Source organism: Coffea eugenioides, chromosome 4 (genome assembly GCF_003713205.1).
Source record: "Coffea eugenioides isolate CCC68of chromosome 4, Ceug_1.0, whole genome shotgun sequence".
NCBI lineage: Eukaryota > Viridiplantae > Streptophyta > Magnoliopsida > Gentianales > Rubiaceae > Coffea > Coffea eugenioides.
The window spans coordinates 4045915-4068799 of NC_040038.1; the positions used below are offsets into that span (position 1 = coordinate 4045915).

Below are 22885 nucleotides of genomic sequence, written 5' to 3' on the forward strand. Positions count from 1 at the left end.
TTGGGGATTGTTCGATGGGATCAGGGACCGATTTCCATGTTCTACACACGTTTCGGAAACGCCTGGCATCGTCCAGAAATAGATGTGACAAGATCAAGGTCAAAAGCTCCTCTGGAACGTTAGTCCAATCTCTCTGCTCCATGTCCATCCCTTCCACAACGTCCATCCCTTTTGATTCTAATGGCTGTTTGATTTTAAGGAAGATTGCAATACCTCTTGTAATTAAGACTTAATTAAAAGAAGAAGATGAATGGAAGACAGCAATTTCACCAAGATATCAATCCAATATCGCACAGAATTCTGAGCCATTGTCACCGTCTAATATTTTGACTTCAATCCAATGGTAACTATTTAAGCCACAAACCGCAGTAAAACAAGCGCTTAGCTTTGATACGAGCAATCAAATTGAAACAAACTTGATTCTATCTATCAGTAATTCTATCTATCAGTAGGCTTGTTTAACGGCATAGGGCATAAGTATTGTGACGAGTCTCACTAAAATTTTTTCAGATGACATAGCAAGAGAATAGAGTCAAAGTTAGTAACATGTTAAAACTTACTAAGCAGAATCAGTAAACAAGTGTAATCAGGGCGTACCTTTCAGATTGAAGATGCAAAATATGTGTGCATGTGTCTAACGCTGGTTCTTATACGTGTTTTTCCCTTCTTTCTGCTTTTATATTCCCTGCCTACCCCTCAAAATTTCGACTCATCTACTTTGGTTATCGGCTTCGTTGGAAGGTATTGTCCCCAAATTCTATTTTATTTTTTTCTGTGTACCTGTGTTCTTGTCTAAATTTTACATCATATTATTCGGTCCGAAACTTTTTTTTTTCTTTAATCTCTCTCTCTTTTTCCCCCCATATATTTACCTGAGGCGGCATATTTCCTATTTGTTTCGTCCGTTGATGATCATGGACGCCAGAACATCTGGAGAAGTTCCGGGAAGCTTACTGCCATATTACAATCCATTAATGTTAATTAATAATTCTTCAAAATTTTGATCATACCAAGCTTAATTTGTTACGGTAGTCGTGCATATTGGAAGATTAGGAGGCTCGTTGAAGTATAGTGCCAGAGTGCAAATCTTTGAGCCTTTTTTTTTTAATGCTTTGCTGCTTTTTCTTTCTTTTTATTATTTCTTGGTTGCTTATTATTACCTGTGATAATCACGAGGAGACTGAAGATTAGGAGAGCTCTAAGAAAGTTTACACTTGCTTGAGTACGGTACTGCTAATCTTTAAGCTTTCTAATGTGAATTACTTTATGGGGTAGGTATTGTTTTATCTTGGCTGCTTAGAATCTTGCTGCACATGTCCCCAGTATGTGGTAAAGTTTACATTATCACCTCTTTCATAAATTCGACTAATTAATGAACCTAATTAAGAGAATTAAAAGAGAAAATCATTGGGAAAAATGTAGCATGATGCTCATCTCTGCATGTGTTTATTTCTTTAATCATTGAAGAGAATCAGACGTCAATTAAGCACTCTTCTTTTTATATGGTTAGCTTGAGTTCATATTGATCACTATAGTGTAGTGGAAACTGATACTACTATTATATATATATATATATATAATCAAATCATTCTTAGAGTAGTCAAATGTCCTATCACATAACAATGTATTGACTGACTAGCTAAATTTGTACATCTTGTAGATGATGATGATGATGATGATGAATATAATTAGAGACAAGGGGCGTTCCTCAGTACCCCCAACCCCGAAACCTCATCGGTGGCTCATGTTCTCGCATGGAAGACATTCAGATATCCAAACCTTCTACAGCATACCGGAAGACCGTTACTGCGTGAGAAAATTACCAGACTTATCCGGGAAAATTATTAGCGCAAGCTGTGAAGGATGGATGATGATAGTAGATAACCATAAGGATCCGATTGATTGCTTTTTGTTAAATTTAGTCTCAATGGAGACTTGAGTTGAGGAAATTAGGAGCAGAAGAGGCACCTTATTGTTTGGTGCCTGGAATCATTGGATCGGATCGTTACTTGATTGAATGTAATGGAGAAATGTTCCTAATTTTGTGGAGAATCAGAAACACGGATTCAGAAGATTGACGTATTCAGATATCTAAATATATAAAAGGGAGAGTTGGAGAATGAACAGTGAATTTTGGTCAAGCGGTTATGCTGCTATTTTTGTGACTTTGAGGGGCTTTTTGGTCTTTTGGTCATTGAGAAGCCCCCAGTCATCCTTCTGGTCAAATGCTACGGTGATGAAATCTGAGCTGAAAACCGAAGCATAATAACGAAAAAATAGAAAGGCAAAAGGCATAACTTTCTTTGTATCTGTACAAAGAGCAATAAAGGGACGCAGCAGTGAAGCTTCTGAACTTGTATAGATTTTCTCTAATTCAGTCAGATAAAGCTCAAGAATCATACAAATAATCTGGGCTAAAAATAAAAATTGATAATCAAGTTGGATTAATATATTTTTTCTAATTTTATTTTGAGGTTTCACGCATTTCTATCTGTTTCTTATTCTTGATAATCTGTGCATTTGTTGGCTTTTTCCTTCTTTTTTTTTTTTGCACAGATTAAAACATTTAATCAATATAATCACAACAATTATTTTTCTTTCATATTTTTGTAAAATGCCGCTCACTAATATTAGATCATTAATCTACATTAAGAGCCATGTATTATTACATTGTTTTTGAAATTTACAGTACTTTAGTTTTTTTAATGTAAGAAACAATCTAATTAATGTTGAGTGTTCTGTAAATATACAACTATTGAGGAAATAATTAATAAATTATTATTGGCTTTAATGACTTTAAAAAATGGATTTTATTACTGCGACATGAAATAAAAATTGTTTGGAAAAAAATGAATGCATATATTGCAAAAAAATGAAATAAAATAGTGCTCTGTAAAATTGTTGAATGCAGTGATTGTTTAGCATGTTCAGCAATAGCTTTTGACTGCATGATTCCCAAAAATTGAAGAGCAGTTAAAAAAAAAGAAAGAAAAGAAATCCAACATTGTTATCACAATTAATCAAAATCAGTTAAGGTGTCATGGACTAAAAATGGTTTCTAATCCTACTACTTTTTAAAACATACAATTATAAAGATATATTAGTCTATATATCCATATTACTTTATATAATTATTACAAATTTTTAATGCCCATGTTTTTATTCTTATTTTTCGTTCTATAAAAAAGAATAATTAGTATGTTATTTACTAATAGTTCGGGCATCCAATAACAACTGCAAGATAACCGCTTGACAAAAAAACATTTTTCATGGGGCAACTCTCACTTTTATATTGTTAGATAAATATCCATATTTAATGTATATATATATAATTATTATAAAAGTTTTCCTAATGGCTCTAAATTTAATGTATATATATTCATTTTTCCTAATGGCTCTAAATTAATCTAAATTGAAAAACAATGTTGTATGCTATTTTTTTATTATTTTTTTATTCAAACATGCAACATTAATTACATTGTTTCTTACATTAAAAAAATTAAAGTACTGTAAATTTAAAAAATAATGTAATAATACACGGATCTTAATGTGGATTAATGATCTAATATTAGTGAGCGATATTTTACAAAAATATGAAAGAAAAATAATTGTTGTGATTATATTGATTAAATGTTTTAATTTGTGCAAAAAAAAAAGGAAATAGGCCCATATTTATGGAACTTAGTAAGTAATAGAGATATACATAAATATAGAGAGGTATCTTTATAATTACCTCATCCAGATCACATAATTTATACAAATCATACCACACAAAATGTCGACGCTGCATTGTCTCAATTATAATACTTTATTAACCATTATGTTACAAAATGTCCTCCATAGTTCACAAACTATTAACACTATATTCACCCAACCAATTTATAGCACTATTATTTTATAATTCAAGCCAGACTTATAATAATTATATCTCTCTACATTATAAGAAATATATAACAGCTAAAAATTAAACAACTTAACACGGGAAATATTAGTACTCCTGCGCAACGCGCAGGCCGTCTCACTAGTCTAACTATATAAAAGCGGGAGTTGGAGAAGGAACAGTGCAATTTTGGTCAAGCGGTTATCACGTAATTTTGGGCAACTTTGAGGGCAATTGTCAAGCGGCATTTTGGTCTTTTGTCATGTGGCTGGCTCTGGCTTTAGGAAGAATCGGTTAAGCTGGCTATTTCATTGATTCTCTTTTGCCGGAAAAAGACAACAATTATTAAGATGGCTCTTGGCATTATATTTCAATAAAAAGGTCTGGCTGTGGCTGAGGCTTGTTAGCTGTATTATTGTGCTATGTGGGCTACAGGGGCTAGGACTCACAAAAGAGAGCTATACCTGTACGCTCTCTATTGTAAGTAATGCTGCAGGCCTTGTTTTAGAGCTCTGCCATATGCCCTTTTATCTTCTCCAATACAACCCACCCCGGGCCGCCTCACCAAGAAAACCAGAAAAAAAAAGAAGAAAATCTCTGTCAAGCTCTCCAATATATATATATATCTAATCTAAATATATAAAAGGGAGAATTGTATAATGAATAGCTCCATTTTGGTCAAGCGATTATGCTGTAATTCTTGAGCTAGAGGGAAAAAATAACAAGTCCAACATTATCATCATATAAGTAAGCAAAATCGGTTAAGATGCCATAGGTTTCAACTAAAAATGGCTTCTAATTCTATAGCTTTTTCAAACGTACAATTAGAAGGATATATATTAGTCTATATATACATATTTAGTCTATATAATTATTGGAAAAATTTTAATTCCCTTATTTTTATTATTATACTTTTCATTCTATATATATATATATATATATATTCTATAAACATGAGCTTACTTTTGTCTTCTATGTGTGCTACATTATGAGTCTATTTCCTTTTTAAAAGAATAATTAGTTTGTTATTTTACTAATATATCCATGTTTAGTGTATATATAATTATTATAAAATATTTTAACATATTTGTTTTCTCTAATAGCTCTAAATTGCAGTAAATTGAAAAGCGATATTGTGTGCTGATCTTTTTATATTATTTATTTAAACATGTAACATTAATTAGACTATTTCTTACATTTGAAAATTAAAGTACTCTAAATTTGAAAAATAATGTAGTAATACACGTCTTTTACTGTGGATTAATGATCCAATATTAATGGAAAAAGAAATAGGCCTATATTTATTGAACTTAGTGAGTAATAGAGATATACATATCTAACAATATAAAGGAAAAGTTGCCCTATGCACAGTGATTTTTTTTGTCAAGCGGTTATCCTGCAATTGTTATTGGATGTTAGGGCTATTTTCATCAATTATTTGTTTGTTTTTTAACAGTTGCTATAGTTTTGGTGTATTTATTGGACATGTTGACTGAATTCATAATTGGTGGTATAAAAAGTGAAACCTATGAAAGTTGATTTTTTGTGATTAATTATTTGCTTTTGAAGTGTTCTGAAAATGCAAAATTACCAAGGAAATAATTGATAAATTGTTGTTGGCTTTAGTGACTTTAAAAATGGCTTTTATTACTGTGACATGAAATAAAATTGATACATGTTTTGTAAATGCACAATTATTGAGGAAACAATTAATAAATTATTGTTGGGTTAACATAGAATAAAATTGTTAAGTGTTCTATAAATGCACAATTATTGAGGAAACAATTAATAAACTATTGTTGGCTTTAGTAACTTTAAAAAATGGGTTTTATTATTGTGACATGTGGTGATTAATTTTTAGCAGTGTCAAGTTCTATGGTTCAAGTGTTTAATTGATTTTCAGGATCCCCTATTTTTTGTGTCAATAATGATTAATACTCTTTGGGAATGATTCACTTTACAATTTTCTAATTATCCTGATCCAAATGCAAAATAACCTTATACAATTTTTTAATTTATTCTTATGCATTCTATATATTATTGTTCTCATGTATTCTATATATTTCATAATAGTTAACTTTTAACAAAAATTATAATTCCCTAATGATCCGCATGAATTAAATAATAACAGAGATATATACTAATAAACTCATACAACAAAAAACAATTAACACGGGAAATATTAGTCCTCCTGCGCAACGCGCAGGCCGTCTCACTAGTAACAAGAAAAGCTTGGGTTGATGACATAGGTGATCGCGCTTTCTTCATTTCTCAACGGGCTAATTCTATGTCATGTTGCGGTGCTTCAGAATCAGGGCTCAAGGGAAATTCCATCTACTTCACTTACTGGGGAGACAGCAGCCTCTACGTATTTGATCTCAAAGGAAAAACCATCTTTGCGTCCCGTCCTTGTCCAAAACTGCCTAATTTGTCACCAGCTCATCACCATAATTTCTTACCGCTTAACTAGTAGTAAGTGCCTAATTTTATTGAGTCGACCGGGTTAAACGCATAAAATCCCTACAAGGTTGTTCTCTATTATGGCTGCAAAGATTTATCTCGCGTTTTGGAGTTCAAGGTGTTTATTTTTCAGTTGATAATTCATATAAGATGGAAATTCCTTCCGCTGATGCAGCTTTATTTGAATTAAATACCATGTTTTGTAAACACCCTCTTTTCCCCCACAAAAAATAAGGCTTGTAGTTCTTTCGTTTGAATAGAATGTATGCTGACCTGCTTTGTCCTCTGATGCACCAGCTGTTGTCATGCTTTCAAATTGAAGGCTAACCAACAATGTAAGCTCGGTAGCTTCATTGGTTCTTATCCAGACGTCACCGTTTTGAGTCCCACTTATTACTGCGTAGTGCATCTTTACTCTGGCACAAGTCAGGATATCATCCCTGCGTTAGGATACCTCCTCCTGTTTCTTAGGAACATTATTGATTCTTTCAAGATTGCACACAATATGCCGACAGAAATCCCTCTTGAGGGCGGATCCTAATTTTTAACATATTCGTCTTCTCGACTAGCTAAATTGTGGTTTTTTAGTCGGAGTTGCATAGGTTCCTTTTGTAATTAGTCCAATAAAGTTTGAAAATTGGTAATTTGCATGTCAAAATCTATTGTATGCACTCCCAAAAGAGGCAAACTAATCAAATTGAGTTGACTTTTTTTTTTTTTTGAATTTTTACATTAATTATTCATTTATCTTTTCTTCTTTTTGCGTAGAGCTGAGTGTTTTTTTTTTTTTTTTGGTGTATAAGTGAGAGGATTTGAAGGAGGAGGGTTGGATAGGATGATAAGATGGGAAGGATTTTTGTGCTTTCAGTTGCACCATTGTTATTCAAACTAATTCCAAAAAATATATATATAAGGTACAAGAAACGAAGGAGAGCTACAAAAAAGAATGAAAAAACAAAATGTACACCAAGTGACAAAAGAACTTGGGCTATTCTCTTGAAGTAAAATTTTTCCAAGAGTTAAAAAAAAAAAAAAAAAACACAAAGGCTACTCGTCACATGTTGTTTCTTCTTCTAGTCAAACTAGTAGTTAAGTGAAATATTAAAGAGATGAAATGTGTTCATAAATCAAATATGCAATTATCTAGTATAATTGATGCAATCGTTCAATTAGCATATTCTAGCTAGAGCAGCAACTTCACTGTAAAAGAAATGTATTCACAATATATTGAAAATATTGAGTATCTTCCATGAAAATGTATGATATGTTGCCTCCATTAATCCCTTTTTTTTTTTCCTAAGGGGAGATTTAAAGCCTTGTAAGGAAGAAGGGAGAGGGCTTCAAAATAGGATGTCACGGTCATCTAACTAATTCTCCATTAATAATTTTAGATGTTTATGTAAGTAAAAGTAATGAGGAAAAAAAAAAGATTTGTTTGAGGAAACACCAGAAAAAAAAAAAAGTATATTTGCACTGTGAAATATCTAAGACAAAGAACAGATACTTAACAAGAAAAAAAAATAATGAAAAAAGAAAATAGATGAGAAACTTAGTCCTTGTCTAACCCAACCTGAGAAACAGACGCAGTTGATGGGCCATGTCCAAAATTTCCACGCGAAGCCGAAATGCTAAATCCAAGTTCTCTGAAGATGAACAGAGTTGTTATTTTTTTGTGCACTTTGCTATTGGCTTTTAAATTTTGTCAACGAATACTTTGAAAAACAAAATTCAATTGCTTAAACAAATGCATTTTTGCAGGCTTGCACGTCTTGATCTTGTTTCTGCTTCTCGTTAGATAGTTTACCTGTCAAGAATAAAGAGAAACTCCACATTCCCTGAGCTAGCATCCAAATAAGTTGAATAATTTTTCCATTCAAAGGTAAAGGATATTTGTTTGGTTGAGATAGTTTAGGTTAGATTCCTTAATCATATCTAATAATCGTGCAGCAAGCTTGTGCATTTTGAACCATACAACATGAAGTTGGTCCATTGTATGCATGAAATTTATTATCGAATTTTTCAGCAGTGAATTTGTTGTACTTTAGGGAAAAAATTAAAATAAAAAGTTCCCAATTAACAAATACACTTCAACTTTTTGCATACAGTTTTTCCCTTTTTTTTTTTTTTTTTTCAAATGAGAGGTTTTGAATCGAGAACCATCTATTTATAATTTCTCCCACCTTACTATTCAAACCAACCCTTTCCGGAAAACTGACACCTTTCCTTATGAGTAGAAGGAAAATAATACCCAAGAAAATGCATTGAAAATCTCGGATTTCATTGATTAACACACAAGTGTTCTTCAAGAAATTATTCGACATAATGGAATAATGGACCTCAACTATGTCTGATATTATGAACTGTGAGAACCCGTAACTTTTTCATTTCCTAGGTTTTATATCTTTAATGGCATGTTTTCTGCATTTTCTTGCTTAGGAAAAATTTCTAGATAATTTTTATGAGTAAATAGAGTTTTTAGATGATTTTTCTAGTATCGAATAGTTTTTGAGAAATTAAGAGTATATATCGGACGTGGGACCCGCTAGTGCGAAAAGTTCGGAAAAATTCGGCCAACTAGGTTAAGTTTTGAATACTGGAATTAATTTACCGGATGTTAAGAGATAATTAGAGGGTGCTATTTGGATTGGTGTGAGAGGAAACAAAAAGATAGGGATGCATTAAATAAAGTGACAAGTGTCACTCAATGATTGGTTGGACTTGAAGACCACTATTCACCTTTTTCCATTTGACCAAATAAATCACAAAAAAATTACCAAAATTGCACCATTTTCTTCTCCTCTTGGCCGGCTACTTCAAGGAAAAAAAAAAGGGAAAAGCTCACCAAGTTTTGCTTCAAACTTGCTCCAATCTACCAAATCAACCATTAAATCTTGTTTTTGCTCCATAGAAACACTTAAGGGAGTGATAGTGAGGTGTTGTGTGGAGTTGTTTGGAAGGTTAAAGTGATTAGTTGCTCTCTCTCTTGTGTTGCCAAGGTGAGTTGTTAAGGACCCCTCTCCTTTCTCTAATGATACTAAATTCATGATTGGTGGTGGTACAAGATGCACTTTTATGGATTATATCTTGATTTTTGGTTGAATTGATGAAGTTTTGTAATTATTGGAGATTTTTCTGTTTTCATATGAATATGATTATGTGGTTATGTATGATGATTGGAAATGATATTGAAGGAAGCTAGAAGGTGGAAAAAGTGGTAAATTGCAAGCAATTTCTGTTTTGGAAAGAAAATTGGAAAGTTAGGGTTTCTTTGAATTACATTATGCTCGGTTTTGTAGCTCATAGCTAGAGACCGAATTGGCCTTGGGTTAAAACATGAAAGTTGTAGGGAATGATATTTTAGAGGTGCCTGCAAAATTTCAGGTCAATCGGAGTAGCGTAGCTTGAGAAAAGACGGAATTACCCTTGCTGCCCTGGTTTTACCCGAATTTGAGAATTGCTTCTGTAATTGGTTATTTTAGTTGGGAATGCTTCCGAATTGGTTGTTGAGGTCTTCTGATGAAATGTAGCTCTGTTTCTTAGCTTTCAGATGGCTTTGGAATTTCTGGATTTGGACTTAGGTAGGCTGACTTATGATGTTTGCACCAGAATGCGTTCTGTGAATCTGTTTTTCCGGTTCTGGTGTAGTATTTTGCATTTTTGACCTAGTTACACTCGAAACTGGACAGAGTTGCCTTCTTCAATATTGTAACCCTATCTCTTAGTTTCGAAACGGTGAGTCTTTCACCTTCATCCGATAATCGTAGTGTCATTGGTACCAAAACCGCAAAATGATGTCAAAAACTGTTTTTTTCGGGTTAACGCTTAACTCCATTTCCGGATTTTCTGGTTTCCTCTAATGCTTATGTATGCTTATGGAGCCCTATTTTGGTGATATTTGGAATTGGTTTATGACTTGTAATCGAGTCTTATTGTGCTTATTGGAATATTTTAGAGCTTGACTTTCCTTTCCGGTCATTTTCCTAGCTAAATGACTTGAATGACTTTGAGCCTATTGAACGGCTGTTGTGATGAATTATATTTCGTATGACTTTGGGGCTGGCTGAGGAAATAATGAAGCCATGACGGCTGGAAAAGTAAGCAAATTTAGGGGAAATGCTGTCCAATTTTCTAAGCCGTTTGGTTCCTTTAAGTTTGAATTGCCTTTTGAAAGAAATAAAGGCCTTTTGGGTTGTTTGAGCCTAGGTCTTCATGTTACCTTTTCGTTTCAAAAAAATCATGTTTTGCACCCTTGCATTAGTAATTATTTGGCGAGGCATACGACTGGTAGTCGAGTCTCACATGTGCATTCTGTATACTCGATTTTTGAAAATGGAACCTTCAATTGTTTTCCTTGGATTATTTTAGGGTTTCTTGGTGATTAAAACTCTCTTTTGGGAGGTATATGTACTGACCCCTGTGAGTGTTCCACTACCTGCTACCCGTTATGTGAAATATCTGAATATCTGAAATACTTGATTTATGACTGTTGGAGCCAAATACTGTTTTGATAAAAGGGAGGCGAGGTGTACTTTATCACACTCGTTCTCTTGTCTGTTCATATGCCAATTTTGAGTGCGCATCTGAATCTGCTATCTGTGTCTGTATCTGTTATCTGTATCTGGATCTGTATCTGTTCTGACGTCGTTTGGAAGCTTGTATCCAACGACCTTTCTGTGACCTCTGAACTCAACACCTGTGGCCAGTTACTCGAGTCGGGCCGGCAAGAGCCTGGTCGATTAGATAACGAACCACGGTAGTCTGTTTTGGGATCTTTGGGTATTGAGACCCCTTGATTCCGGTATACTCGAGTATTACCATTTCTGATCTGATTGAATTTCGGGCCCGATAGGGGTATGTGAGGTGGAAGGAATTGAAGAAAGTGGAGTCTACGGTATTGGTTACTTCTTTAGTGTTGACAGAGTGTCAACTATTATTTCGATCAAGTTTCGGTGACGCAAATGGGAATTTGGCTCCTGAGAGCCACCTGTATTCTTTCGATTTGAATCATTGGTTCTTTTACTTTACATCTGGCATGTGTACCTGATTTGTTAAATGTGAAATGTCATGAGTTTACTGCTATATGTCTGGTACCTCATTAAGCGCAAGCTCACCCCTTTCTGTTCCTTTTTGTTTTCCTTACAGGAAAATAAATACTTTTGGACTGGATTTGACAATTGGTTGCCGAATTGAACTAGTTGGATATATCTTTTGTATAGCTCATTGATTAAAACCCTAAATGTACTTTTGGGTCCGTTTCTCTTTTGGATTTGGCAAACCGTACATGTATCCACTTTTGAATCACTTTGGTATGTCCCTTTGGGTTGTATATGCTAAATTTCGAGATGTAAATATTTGCTTGACGTTTGGTTGGATTTTGATGTGTCAGTTACTATTCATAACCGACTCCGTTTTCATTTTTTTTATTTTGTGATTTTGACTTGTTTACGCGCATTTGTATGTTCCGGAACGTATTAAATCACTCTAAACTGAACGACTGAGTCCCAGTGAGAACTGGGCAGGCGGTCCGTCGAATCCTTTGATTCGCCTTAGGGTGAGTTGGGCTGTCACATGAACGTTATAAACGCTAAAAAATCCAGAGTCATCACCACAACTGAGTACATCTTGCAGAAGCAGTGGTTCAAATTAACTTGCCATCTTCTTTTACATCAACCTGTCAACTTCTCCATTCTTGTTGTCACTTGAGTGTCTGCCAGCTAAAATCAATAGACAAAATGACCAGGATACGTATGATGCACGCCTTCTAATATGTGGGAATTTGCATCCTTGGTACTATTACTTTACTTCCACAGCATTCAACAGTATTCAAGAAATACATGCGCTTTCTGATATGTGTATATCGGATTTCACATAATGAGAATTTTAATCAACTTATTTATCATAATCTCAAGGGTCATTATCTTATGTTTCAAATTGAGAGAGAGATTTGTCCGGCAGGTCATTAGCTACTGCTCGGATCACCTAACACCCCGACTTCAATTATTCCTTACTTGCTGCAAAAAGAGAAAACCAAGTAAGGGGATGGAGTAGTTAGTTTGATATCAAGTAATCCTTTTTTTTTTTTTTAATTCACTTGGGACTTGGCAGACGACGCCAATTTTAGATTTGGGGTTAACAAAGAAATTGATTAGGACGTCATTTAAAAAGAAAAATACGCATAGCCCCTCTCTCCCTGGCCCCTGCAACAAATAATGATAGTATTTAACTGAATGATGATTAAAAGCTGTTGGAGGTATTTATGGTATGGAACACAAATCAGTGCGAGGAAACTGGTCCTAGAAAGTTCATGCATTAAGGAAGATCATGATGAAGTACAATGCTTTCTTGCCACATTCTGAGTCCGATATTCAGGCAACTACAGCCGCAACCACAAGGATAAACAAGAAGAAAGGAAGCACTCTCAACTCTGGAAAAGAGACTGGGGCACCACCATCTTCCTTGAGGTGGAAAAGTTGTGCTAAAGTATCAGCACATCTGATGGTTGATGGTTTTATGCCTTTCTCCATCAAACTGAAAATTCTGGCACATGCATGTCTTGGCATTCTCCATACTAGCGAATTTGGATCAGGGCAACTGAACAAGTTGATCAATATATATCCACGTGATGTATTTACTCCTCAAACAGAGGCACTTCAGCAACGTGAGCATGTCGTAATAAGCTTGCCACTAGTGAAAACATGGGTCTATATTTGAAAGATATGCTGGGCAGTCAACAATTGCATCATATGATATTTTAATGAGGATAAAACATAAAGATTTACATACAAAATTTCCTAATGTTTGGGCTACCAATCATGCAGGAACAACTTAGATATGGCCACACATAGGTGAAAGAAGTCGGGGGAAGAAATCAAGATTACCTGTGAGTGACATCTATCCGAAAATGATAGCCAATCTATGGACTATTTTAATCGTTTCCAAGCATGCATTTGGATTTTGGTCATAGTTCAACCAATAGAACTTTTTCTCGTAAGTTAAACATATCAAACAATATGATTCTGTGACATGATTAAGGCAATATATATAATAAACCTAGTAAAACCTTAAAAATATATCTTGTTTTCCATACTGTTTGGGCTGCTCATGCGTTACCTACTATTCTTTGGTTATAAATACACTTAGACTTCAGCAGAAGGCTTGTGTGTCTTAGTCTAAGTTAATATGACGATTCTCGGTATGAGAGCTTTCTTTCTGATTTGCCTCTTTTCTCTTTTGGGAATTCAAGCAAGACCTTTGCTAGGTAACTTTCACGTTTCAACTCCTAACTATGCTTCCTCGTTATCAGGGATTTGAATTTAAAATCTATTACTAAGCAGCCTGAAACAACAATGGCATACCATTGTCTCTGTGCTGCTACTTCTTTCCACTATATAAGTTGGATTTAGTGAGGCGCAGACTCTAAAATGTTCAAGTCAGTATACTTCACACTCATTCTTGCAGTGGATTTTCTTATTCAATCTTAATGTTTCATGATACTTGATCTTGTGATCTGGTGTCTTCACTGATTTCAGCTGCCCGGCAGGTTCCTTTCAACACTTTCGACATTTTCCTCTAATTAATATGTGAACGAATGCATAACAAATTTCATTACTAGTTATTTCTGCTCTAATTTGTTATGATATCTTTGGAGGCTTAAATGCTTACCCTTCTGCCAAGTCATTCTTTCCTTGTACGAATTAATGATTGTTATGCCAACTATTTTCAGGTTCAATCCATTTATCTCAAGATTTATTGATATATTGTGCATGGTACCATGCAGTTCCTGGAAAGTACTAATGGATGGTTTAAAATCTTTTGATTTTGCACGTTACTAGCTTGATTACCTAACGATTTCCTTGCGCTGCAGAGCATGGTTACACCTCTATGGTCGAGTCAAATTACGGAACTCCTGCTCCTAAGAGTGTAGACAAAGTCCTGTTGAGGATGATCATAACTTACGAGCAAGCACCAGGCTTGCATCTGGTTCAACCGTCCTTGGCAACCAGCTATGGAAGGACTCTTTCACCTCCTCCTCCACCAATGCCAGCATCACCAACTCACTATCATGAAGCAAGCCATGGAGTCGAGCAAACGCCAGGCTTACATCTGGTTCAACCGTCCTTGGCAACCAGCTATGGAAGGACTCTTTCACCTCCTCCTCCACCAATGCCAGCATCACCAACTCACTATCATGAAGCAAGCCATGGAGTCGAGCAAACGCCAGGCTTACATCTGGTTCAACCGTCCTTGGCAACCAGCTATGGAAGGACTCTTTCACCTCCTCCTCCACCAATGCCAGCATCACCAACTCACTATCATGAAGCAAGCCATGGAGTCGAGCAAACGCCAGGCTTACATCTGGTTCAACCGTCCTTGGCAACCAGCTATGGAAGGACTCCTTCACCTCCTCCTTCACCAAAGCCAGCATCACCAACTCACTATCATGAAGCAAGACATGGAGTCTATGAATCACCTCCAAATCCCTTCCTAGCCTCAAGCTAAAGCTTGTTCTGACTGATCAAAGGTGTGGACGGTGAATATGCATGAAGATCTTCTAGTCTAAGTTCTAGTATTACTTGTAGTAGCCGCTTGAAGCAATAAAGTCTTTTCTGCTGCTTGTGCTTTTCCCTTATAAATGTAACTTCCACTATGTAGTTGGCAAATATGAAGTTGGTTTCTGTGGCTCTAAGGATCCATGCATTCATGAGTCTCAGCTTAGAATTTTTGGTTAACATTCGATTTGCTATTTTCCTATTTCACCTTTTATATCCTTGTAAGGTCGTTGAAGCTCCAGACACGATTCGGCTCTAATGTCTTGATTCTCGGCACAATGATCCGGTTCCAACGTTCTTGAGAGCAAAAGACAAAAACAGATGAAAACAAAAAAGAGACTGTCTGAGAACACAGACGTTTTCTGGTAAATCCTTGGGAACGTAAAGGAATTATGCGTTTGGAAGATTTTTTAAAAATAAGTACTCTAATACTATGTGTGATATAATATATGTCGTACGCAAGATTAAAAAAAATGTTACTAAAAAGGTAGAACGTAATTCAAAAAAATATGTTTGTGACATAAAAAAAAAAGAAATTTCAAATAATAATGTATTCAATCACATTTTGTACTGCATGCATCTTTGATAATACGAAAGAAAATGAAAATGAAATTTCGGAAAAACAAAAAGGAAGTATGAAACTTAACCGAGAAATACATTAATCTTTAGCATCATCAGGACAATAATTTTTTAACTTTTCTAAGTAACAAGTGAAGTCTTGATTAAAGAAGAGTCATTTACGAAAGGAGTAGCAAATTATAGACCTATGATTAATTGAAGTGATAAATTAGCTCCGGGGAGGAATACGAATGACCCCACTAGGTGAAGACCTACATAAGAGCAGGGGGGAAAAAAGAAAAAAGAAAACTCGTACTAATAAAAATGATATAAAGCTTGATTTCCTATTAAATGTGCATCATCATAGAGGACCTGTTGAATAGGAAAAACATACCGTATTGATGCCAAAAGTTTTATAATTAGTCAGCATACACAGAACACTAATTACCTTGGACTTTTTCTTTTACATGAAATAATCCAATTGTACTAAATTTTTGCAGAACTTTCATGGCTAGGAAGGTAGAGTTATCTGAAATTCACCTGCAAAATAGCTCTATTTTTAATTTTTATGGACATTCGTAATCAGACCCTCAATCCACTTATTGATTTGTTCTTTTACACTAAATCAAACTATCATCCTTCTATTTTTAATTTTGTTTTTCTTCCAATCAAAAAAATTATTTCCTTTCTTTCTCTCAAGGGATAATGGCAGAAACCTCCCCTGAGGTTTTTAATAATTTCACTTGGCTCCCCTAAAATTTAAAAAATTACACCTACATCCCTAGCCCATTTAAAATGACAATGCTAACCTTAATATTTTTAATAAAACTCTCTTGCTACCATGCTTATGGAAAGGAAGGATTTTATAATTTTTTTACATTTTTTCTTCTTATTCATTTCTCTTTTATTTTATTAGAAGTATAGAAAAGCTATCAATGTTGTCCCTAATATCTATCCAAATTAAACATTAAACTAGTATTATTATTTTTTTATAACTTTTAATATCATCCAATTTTTTTGTAACTTTTTTTTTGTTTCAAAATTAAGGATATGTCAACAATGATTAAAAACAAATAACCCAAAATCACTACTAAATTATGATAGTTTCATCAACAAACTAGTCCATAAACTTTTATTAAAAAAATAGTCCATAAACTTTAAAAGAAACAAATTATTACTTTTTTCTCTATCTTAAAAAGAATTTATATTTCTAATAAAGCACCATGAAAAATACCCTATTATAACAAAAGATTTATTATAATAGTTGATTATCAAATAACAAATATTGGCATGAAAAAATTGACACTCTTTTTGTTTAGAAAAACAAATTGAATTTTATAAGGTAAGGACATTTTAAGGTATTCATTAAATTTTTTACTTTATTCTAAAGTTTGATTACCAAAGTGTCAAGTCAAGCGAGGTAAGTGTACCTTTTAAAACGTGAAGAGAACTAAGTGAAATAATCCCTTTTCTCATTAAATGAGTCCAAAAAAAAAACAGAAATGTTGTCCCTGAAATGCCAAAACTTAGATGTTAAAGTGTAATTTTACTAAATTTTATGGTCAAAATATAACCTCAAATTTATCCATTTTTAGAATTTTTATAAAGTTAATCCTAAATCTGCACTCGCGTGGCATAGGTGACCTGCTAAACCCGGCAGATTTTAGAAATTCTTTTTTTGAATTACTTTTTTATCCAATTTTTTAATTTGACTAATCAGTAATCACACCAACATCAGCATTGTCGTCTTCTCTTTGGACCTAATTGTAATAATATTGAACTTTTTAGGGGCCAAATGCTATTTTACCAAAACTTAGATGTTAAAGTGTAATTTTACTAAATTTTATAGTCAAAATATAACCTCAAATTAATCCATTTTTAGAATTTTTATAAAATTAATCCTAAATCTGCACTCACGTTGGTATAGGTGATCTGCTAAACCCGGCGGATTTTAGAAATTCTTTTTTTGAATTACTTTTTTATCCAATTTTTTAATTTGACTAATCACACCAACATCAGCATTGTTGTCTTTTTTACAATTAGATGAAAAAAAATTGAAAACGAATTTGAAAATTAGGGTTTCTTTTTTTCTTTGACACTTAGATTTATCATTTATGTTTGTATATAATATCAATATGAATTCATAAACTAAGGAATACATATGGGTATGGGTTGTGTGTATGAACTATGAACTATGAAATATGAAATGGATTATGGTTTATTAATATTTAAGAATTTATGTACTTATATTATAATTTATATGTTTAGTTATATTATAATTTATATGTTTATTTAATTATATTATTTTTTATTACATAATGTGATCCAACGGTCCAGTTGAACCATTAACCCGCCAACCCGATCTTGCTGCTGTGTTGATGCCGGATTGGTTTTAATAATTATGCTATCAACATCCCCATTCTTGGACCATCGCAGCGTGTGCAGTATCACTAGGTTTGTTTGGATAGAGTATTATTTGAAATAATTACTGTAACACTTTTTATGATGTGATGTATGTGAGATTAAAAGATAATTGAGAATATAAAAATGTGGGTTAAAAATGTGTTTATGATACAAGTGAAATATATATTATTCTGTTTGGATTGTGAATTATTAGAGATATTTTTACTGTAGCACTTTTTGTGATGTGATGTATGTGAGATAAAAAGGTAATTGGGAAGGTAAAAAGGTGTATTGGAAATTGTAATGATGATGTAAGCAAATAAATTTGGGGAAATAAAGCCCAATCCAAACAAACACATTATTTAAGATATTTGTACTATTATGACGTGGGCTCGTACATTTCTTTGATTCTTGTAGGCGGGGAAGTTCACAATTTTTTATTCTTTTCTCGATTAACCCTTTTCTATCCTTGGCTTAGTAATTGTCTCTTTCCGGGAACTGAAGAACTGTGAAAAATTGCTGCCCAGCAAAATATCAACACTCCAAAGTCACCGCTTGCCATTTCATGATTTCAACCACCAACATGTTTCCAACAGCCTGAGAGTCGGAAATGTATTGCGGAGAACAAACAAGAAATACCTGGTCCCTTCTCAGTAATATTTCTCCGTCATAAATAGGCCTCGGGGAGCCGTAACTCATAAACGCTGTCCTAAGAAAACGATTTCTTCCTTTCACTAGAGGTCTAGAACCACGCTTTTTTTAAGATGGTATTGCTCGAAACAGAAACGAAGTACAGTCCCTCTTTCACTCTTTAGCGCGTATTTCTGGAAAAAACGGACAAAATGGCGAAGAAGGAGACTGGAGCTTCTGACGTGCGAATCGACAGCGTAGTAATAACACCATGGAAGGCCCTTCTAACGAACGTAACCTGCGGAGTAGGATTAGGAGTAGCTTTCCATGCTGCCAATAATTTCTACTCCATCAATTTGATTCAAAATCCGGCAAAAACCCTCCGTCTGATCTGGGTACTGACCATCTCTATCAATTCCTGTCAACTCCAAGTTGATTATTTCTCATTTTTTAGTTTTCTAATCTCTCTCTCTCTTTTTCAATTGTTGGTTTGATTTTTTGAAGGTTATTGAAGCTCCAGTCGTGATTCTGCTGTACAGTCTCTTTCGACATCGTCCTAATCAATGCTCTGTAATTCCAATTAATCCCATTTCCTCGTCTGATTAATTTCTTTTTTTTTGTTGGTTATTTTTATATGTTAATCTCTTCTTTTTAACTATTAAACGAGGTTTTGATATGTGTATTGGACAGTACTTGAAAGCCGTAGTACGAGGTTTGTTGGCACTACCTGCTGGTTAGTCGTTCATTGCTTTTAATTAGTTTAATTTAATTAACTTTTATCACTCAAACTTCTTGGTTAAGTGGTTGGGATTTCAAAAGTTGCAATCTTTAATTGCTCTGTGCTCTTTATTTTTGTTTCTTATTATTTTTTAAAAATTTATGAAGTGATTTCTTTCTTTGAAGGTTAATGATGTACAAGTAATAGATAAAGTTGAAGGCTTTGAGAAGTAATTTTTAGTAATTTATAGGTTGAAAAGAGTTACGTTAGCACTGTTTAGCACTTGTACCTGTAAAAAGATAGGTTATTTGAATACAGAACAAGGATATTACTTGAGGACTCATTCTTACACAACTTTCTATCTTTTGTTTCAATACTTTGCCTGCACTAGTGGTATAATAGCTTTATAGCTGAATGTTCGTCTGTCAATACTTGCTTAACATTTTTTGTTATTTTGTTGTCTTTTTCATTATATTGGATTCTAAGTATGTTGGTTTTTGCATGTAAATACACAGGGGCAGTAGTGAATGCACTTGGAGCTATAGCATTGGGAGCACCCATGATTCAGTATGTAACTTATCTGGGTTGTTTCCAGTCTATTTATTATGATTTTGAGAACTACTGAGGTTAAACTTCAGGTTGGACAAATGGTCTCTGTTCTATTCTATCCCATGGTACAGAACTGCTCGTCGATGTTATGGAGTATAGCAAATCCTAGACTATCTTGCACTGAAATGGGTGAATAGCAGTAACCATTACTATGATCAAATAGACATGTGCAGAATAATACAAATCCTGAGTAGCAAGCATGAAAAAGAGTTTTTTTTTTTTAAATTATAGTTCAGGAGTTATTTTGACACTTCACAACTATTTTGTGGAACAAATTGAGATAATTTTCACAGTTTTTATCGTTATCTTGGATCGGATGTTTTATTCTGTGGTTAATTACAGGAACTTCAACAGGACCCTCCACTGGTCTCTTCTGATGTCAGTGCTTACTGTAAGTGTTTCATTTGACATCTCATTTGCCATTCTGTATCTCATGCTTCAGTAAACTCCTGGATCAACTGGACTAGCTCCGAAATTTGTGCTGGAAACCTAGTAACTTGATGTAAAATTTGCTTTATTTTTGTAAGTAATCATAGATAACCATCAAATTTTCCTCTGTGCCATAAGGATCTTAATCAGTCATTTCCTGGTCTGTAAAACTTCTGCTGCTGTTGGCAGTGTGTCCCAGCAGCTTCTGTGTTTGGTTCTTCTTGGGCTGACTGGCACCGGATATTTGCTCACACAAAGTAAGCATATGAAACTAATGTGATTTTATTTTGCCGACATCATTCCCTTTTTGTTTTTCTAGCATTGAGAAGTAATACTTGTGTTATTTGACTTCTGCAATTGTTCGTAACTTTTTGTTAGGCCAAGTGGACCTATAGAGTACATGATCTGCCTACCTGCTCATGGAGCTGTCATTGGAGCATGGTTTGGCGCTTGGCCAATGCCACTTGACTGGGAAAGACCATGGCAGGTAGGCTTACCTTCCTATCGAATACCGGTCATTTGAGACTTAGATGATTTTTGCATTCCTTTTATCTACATAATTCATCTGGTTATTCTATGTGATTTTTTACCACTTTAAGGATTAAACTCAATCTACTATAGGCCTTTTTCCAAAAATTAAAAAATTGTCTAGTGAAATTCTAGTATTGGTTGCAGAGAAAAACTTGAAACAGTTTTTCGTTTTTGGATACATATTGAAGTTTGTTATGTTGAAATTGTAGCCGAATGAAGTTGGTAAAAGGTCACAGGTTTTGACTCTCTCTCTCTCTCTCTTTTTTTCTTCTTCTTCTTTTCTTACTGTGTACATCAAGAGTTGGTTCATCAAGAACTTAGTAGTAAGAGTGGCTCAGAAACCATTGATACCTTCAGGAGTGCCCTGAGGTCTACCATCACATGGCCAAAAAATCTTCTCTTGTTACATTCTCCAAAATAACACAAAAGTAAAGTATGGAGCTTGATATGTTAATGCAGCGTATGATATAGTCAGGGTTCCCTGTTGACAATTCAATAATTGATGCTTAGCTTTCATGGTTAGATTGTTGTGTTGGCTCTGATATTCTTGTTGTTCACTTTGCCTTTTCATATAAAGATGCCATATTAACATTGTCTTAGTATGAATTTTAGACCCTGCACATGAAATTGAGTCTTGAAAAGCACTGGAGAGATGGTGAGGGTTTACGCATAGTAGTCCTGATGTGGTTCTGATAATTCCATGATGTAGTGATGCGTTGATATATTGTTCCAAGCATAATCTCCTAGGACATGTTAGTTGCAATGGTTTTGGTAAATGTACTTGACCATATATGTTCGAGCTTGGCAATTAGATTCTAACTGTTGGATATTGTTCAGCCTTGGTTTGCAGCATGTGGTTCAGTTGTCATGCTTTGTACCCTGACACTGATTATTTGAATTTGTTTGTAGGACTGGCCGGTTTGTGTGAGCTATGGAGCTTTGGCTGGGTACTTTGTCGGGATGGTGGCAGCTTTTGGTTTTGTCCTCTTCCTAAATAAACGAAGGCATGTAAAAGGAGACTAATGATGGAGAATTCGACATTAATCTTATTGGAGGTTGCTATCGATGACCCTATTGATAGACTGAGTTGCATCCAGCTGACCATAGGACCTCACCTGCTGAGCGGAGGTTTTGTAATTTTTTCCCAGTAACACTACAAAACTCATCCCTCCCCAGAACTTTTCTTTTTGGCCGGGCAATGCAATTTGCAGAAACTTAGAAGTACCTTTGGTTCCCACTGGAAGTTCATTCTTTACCCTTTCTTTTCTCTTTCTTTTTCCCACTGTAACTCTATTTCTTCCATTATGATCTGCTACTGTCTTCTAAAGGGAAAATCCTCGTCTGGTGTATGCTGAGGTTGTGAACAAGAAGGATGTTATTCCTGAGAGATTAGCATCCATGGCACACATTCCTCAATTTTTCGCTTTCCATTGTGAAAAGCTTGAATTACTGAGTCCTGGTTTTTGCTTACAGGTGAAGATATTTCACAGCCATTGTTTATGCTTTGTCTTTCAAATAAACTTTGGGCAGATGGGACACTTTATACCTTTTTTTAACCCACCATGTTTGTACATTTCCACTTCTCATTGACTCACCATGACTTTTGACGAGGATAAGCAGAGACACAAACCAGGTCACCACTCATCACCCATCACTCACTAATCTTGTAATAGTGCTGCAATTAATGATGCAAGGACCAGTACGTACCCAAATCTTATTTGTCCATTTTCTAAATCTACCCAAGAAAAAAGTATGGTACCATGCCAACTGATCTTTTCCTTTTCATGCTTTACCATGCTACGAATGAGGGATTAGGCAACAAAATACCAAAAAAATAATAATAATAAAGAAGGAGAATTTTGTTTAGCATTCAAGCTCATCAAAAGGCAATTCAAGCCATTGGCCAACAAGCCTAGCGGTGGCGGGAAAATTTACCGGACGATAACGAGCACCCTTTCTTTCCAAGCCTCCGGTTCTGTAACTCCGCGTTCTCGTCACGCCATGTTATGCGTACGTGCATGCTAGACTTCCATAAAAGCCCTTGGGCATTCCATCACAATGACAATATTGCCCCACCAATGACCAAATGTCGTGCCATTATAGGCTCGTCACTCATCA

General features: G+C 34.6%; 2 protein-coding genes across 2 annotated transcripts; both read left to right on the forward strand.

Moving 5' to 3' along the window:
- The first annotated feature begins 13516 nt into the window (after positions 1-13516).
- On the forward strand, positions 13517-15037 carry LOC113768117 (WAS/WASL-interacting protein family member 3-like). The gene is made up of 2 exons (XM_027312359.1): positions 13517-13598; positions 14205-15037. The coding sequence occupies exons 1-2, from the start codon at positions 13520-13522 to the stop codon at positions 14837-14839; spliced, it is 714 nt and encodes a 237-aa protein (XP_027168160.1). The 5' UTR covers positions 13517-13519; the 3' UTR covers positions 14840-15037.
- A 3513-nt stretch (positions 15038-18550) lies between these two features.
- LOC113768041 (uncharacterized protein C1450.15) lies at positions 18551-22287 on the forward strand. Its single transcript, XM_027312269.1, has 8 exons — positions 18551-18875; positions 18985-19050; positions 19171-19213; positions 19714-19765; positions 20150-20198; positions 20426-20493; positions 20615-20723; positions 21677-22287. Exons 1-8 carry the CDS (start codon positions 18693-18695, stop codon positions 21788-21790), a joined length of 684 nt encoding a protein of 227 aa, XP_027168070.1. The 5' UTR covers positions 18551-18692; the 3' UTR covers positions 21791-22287.
- Positions 22288-22885: the final 598 nt, after the last annotated feature.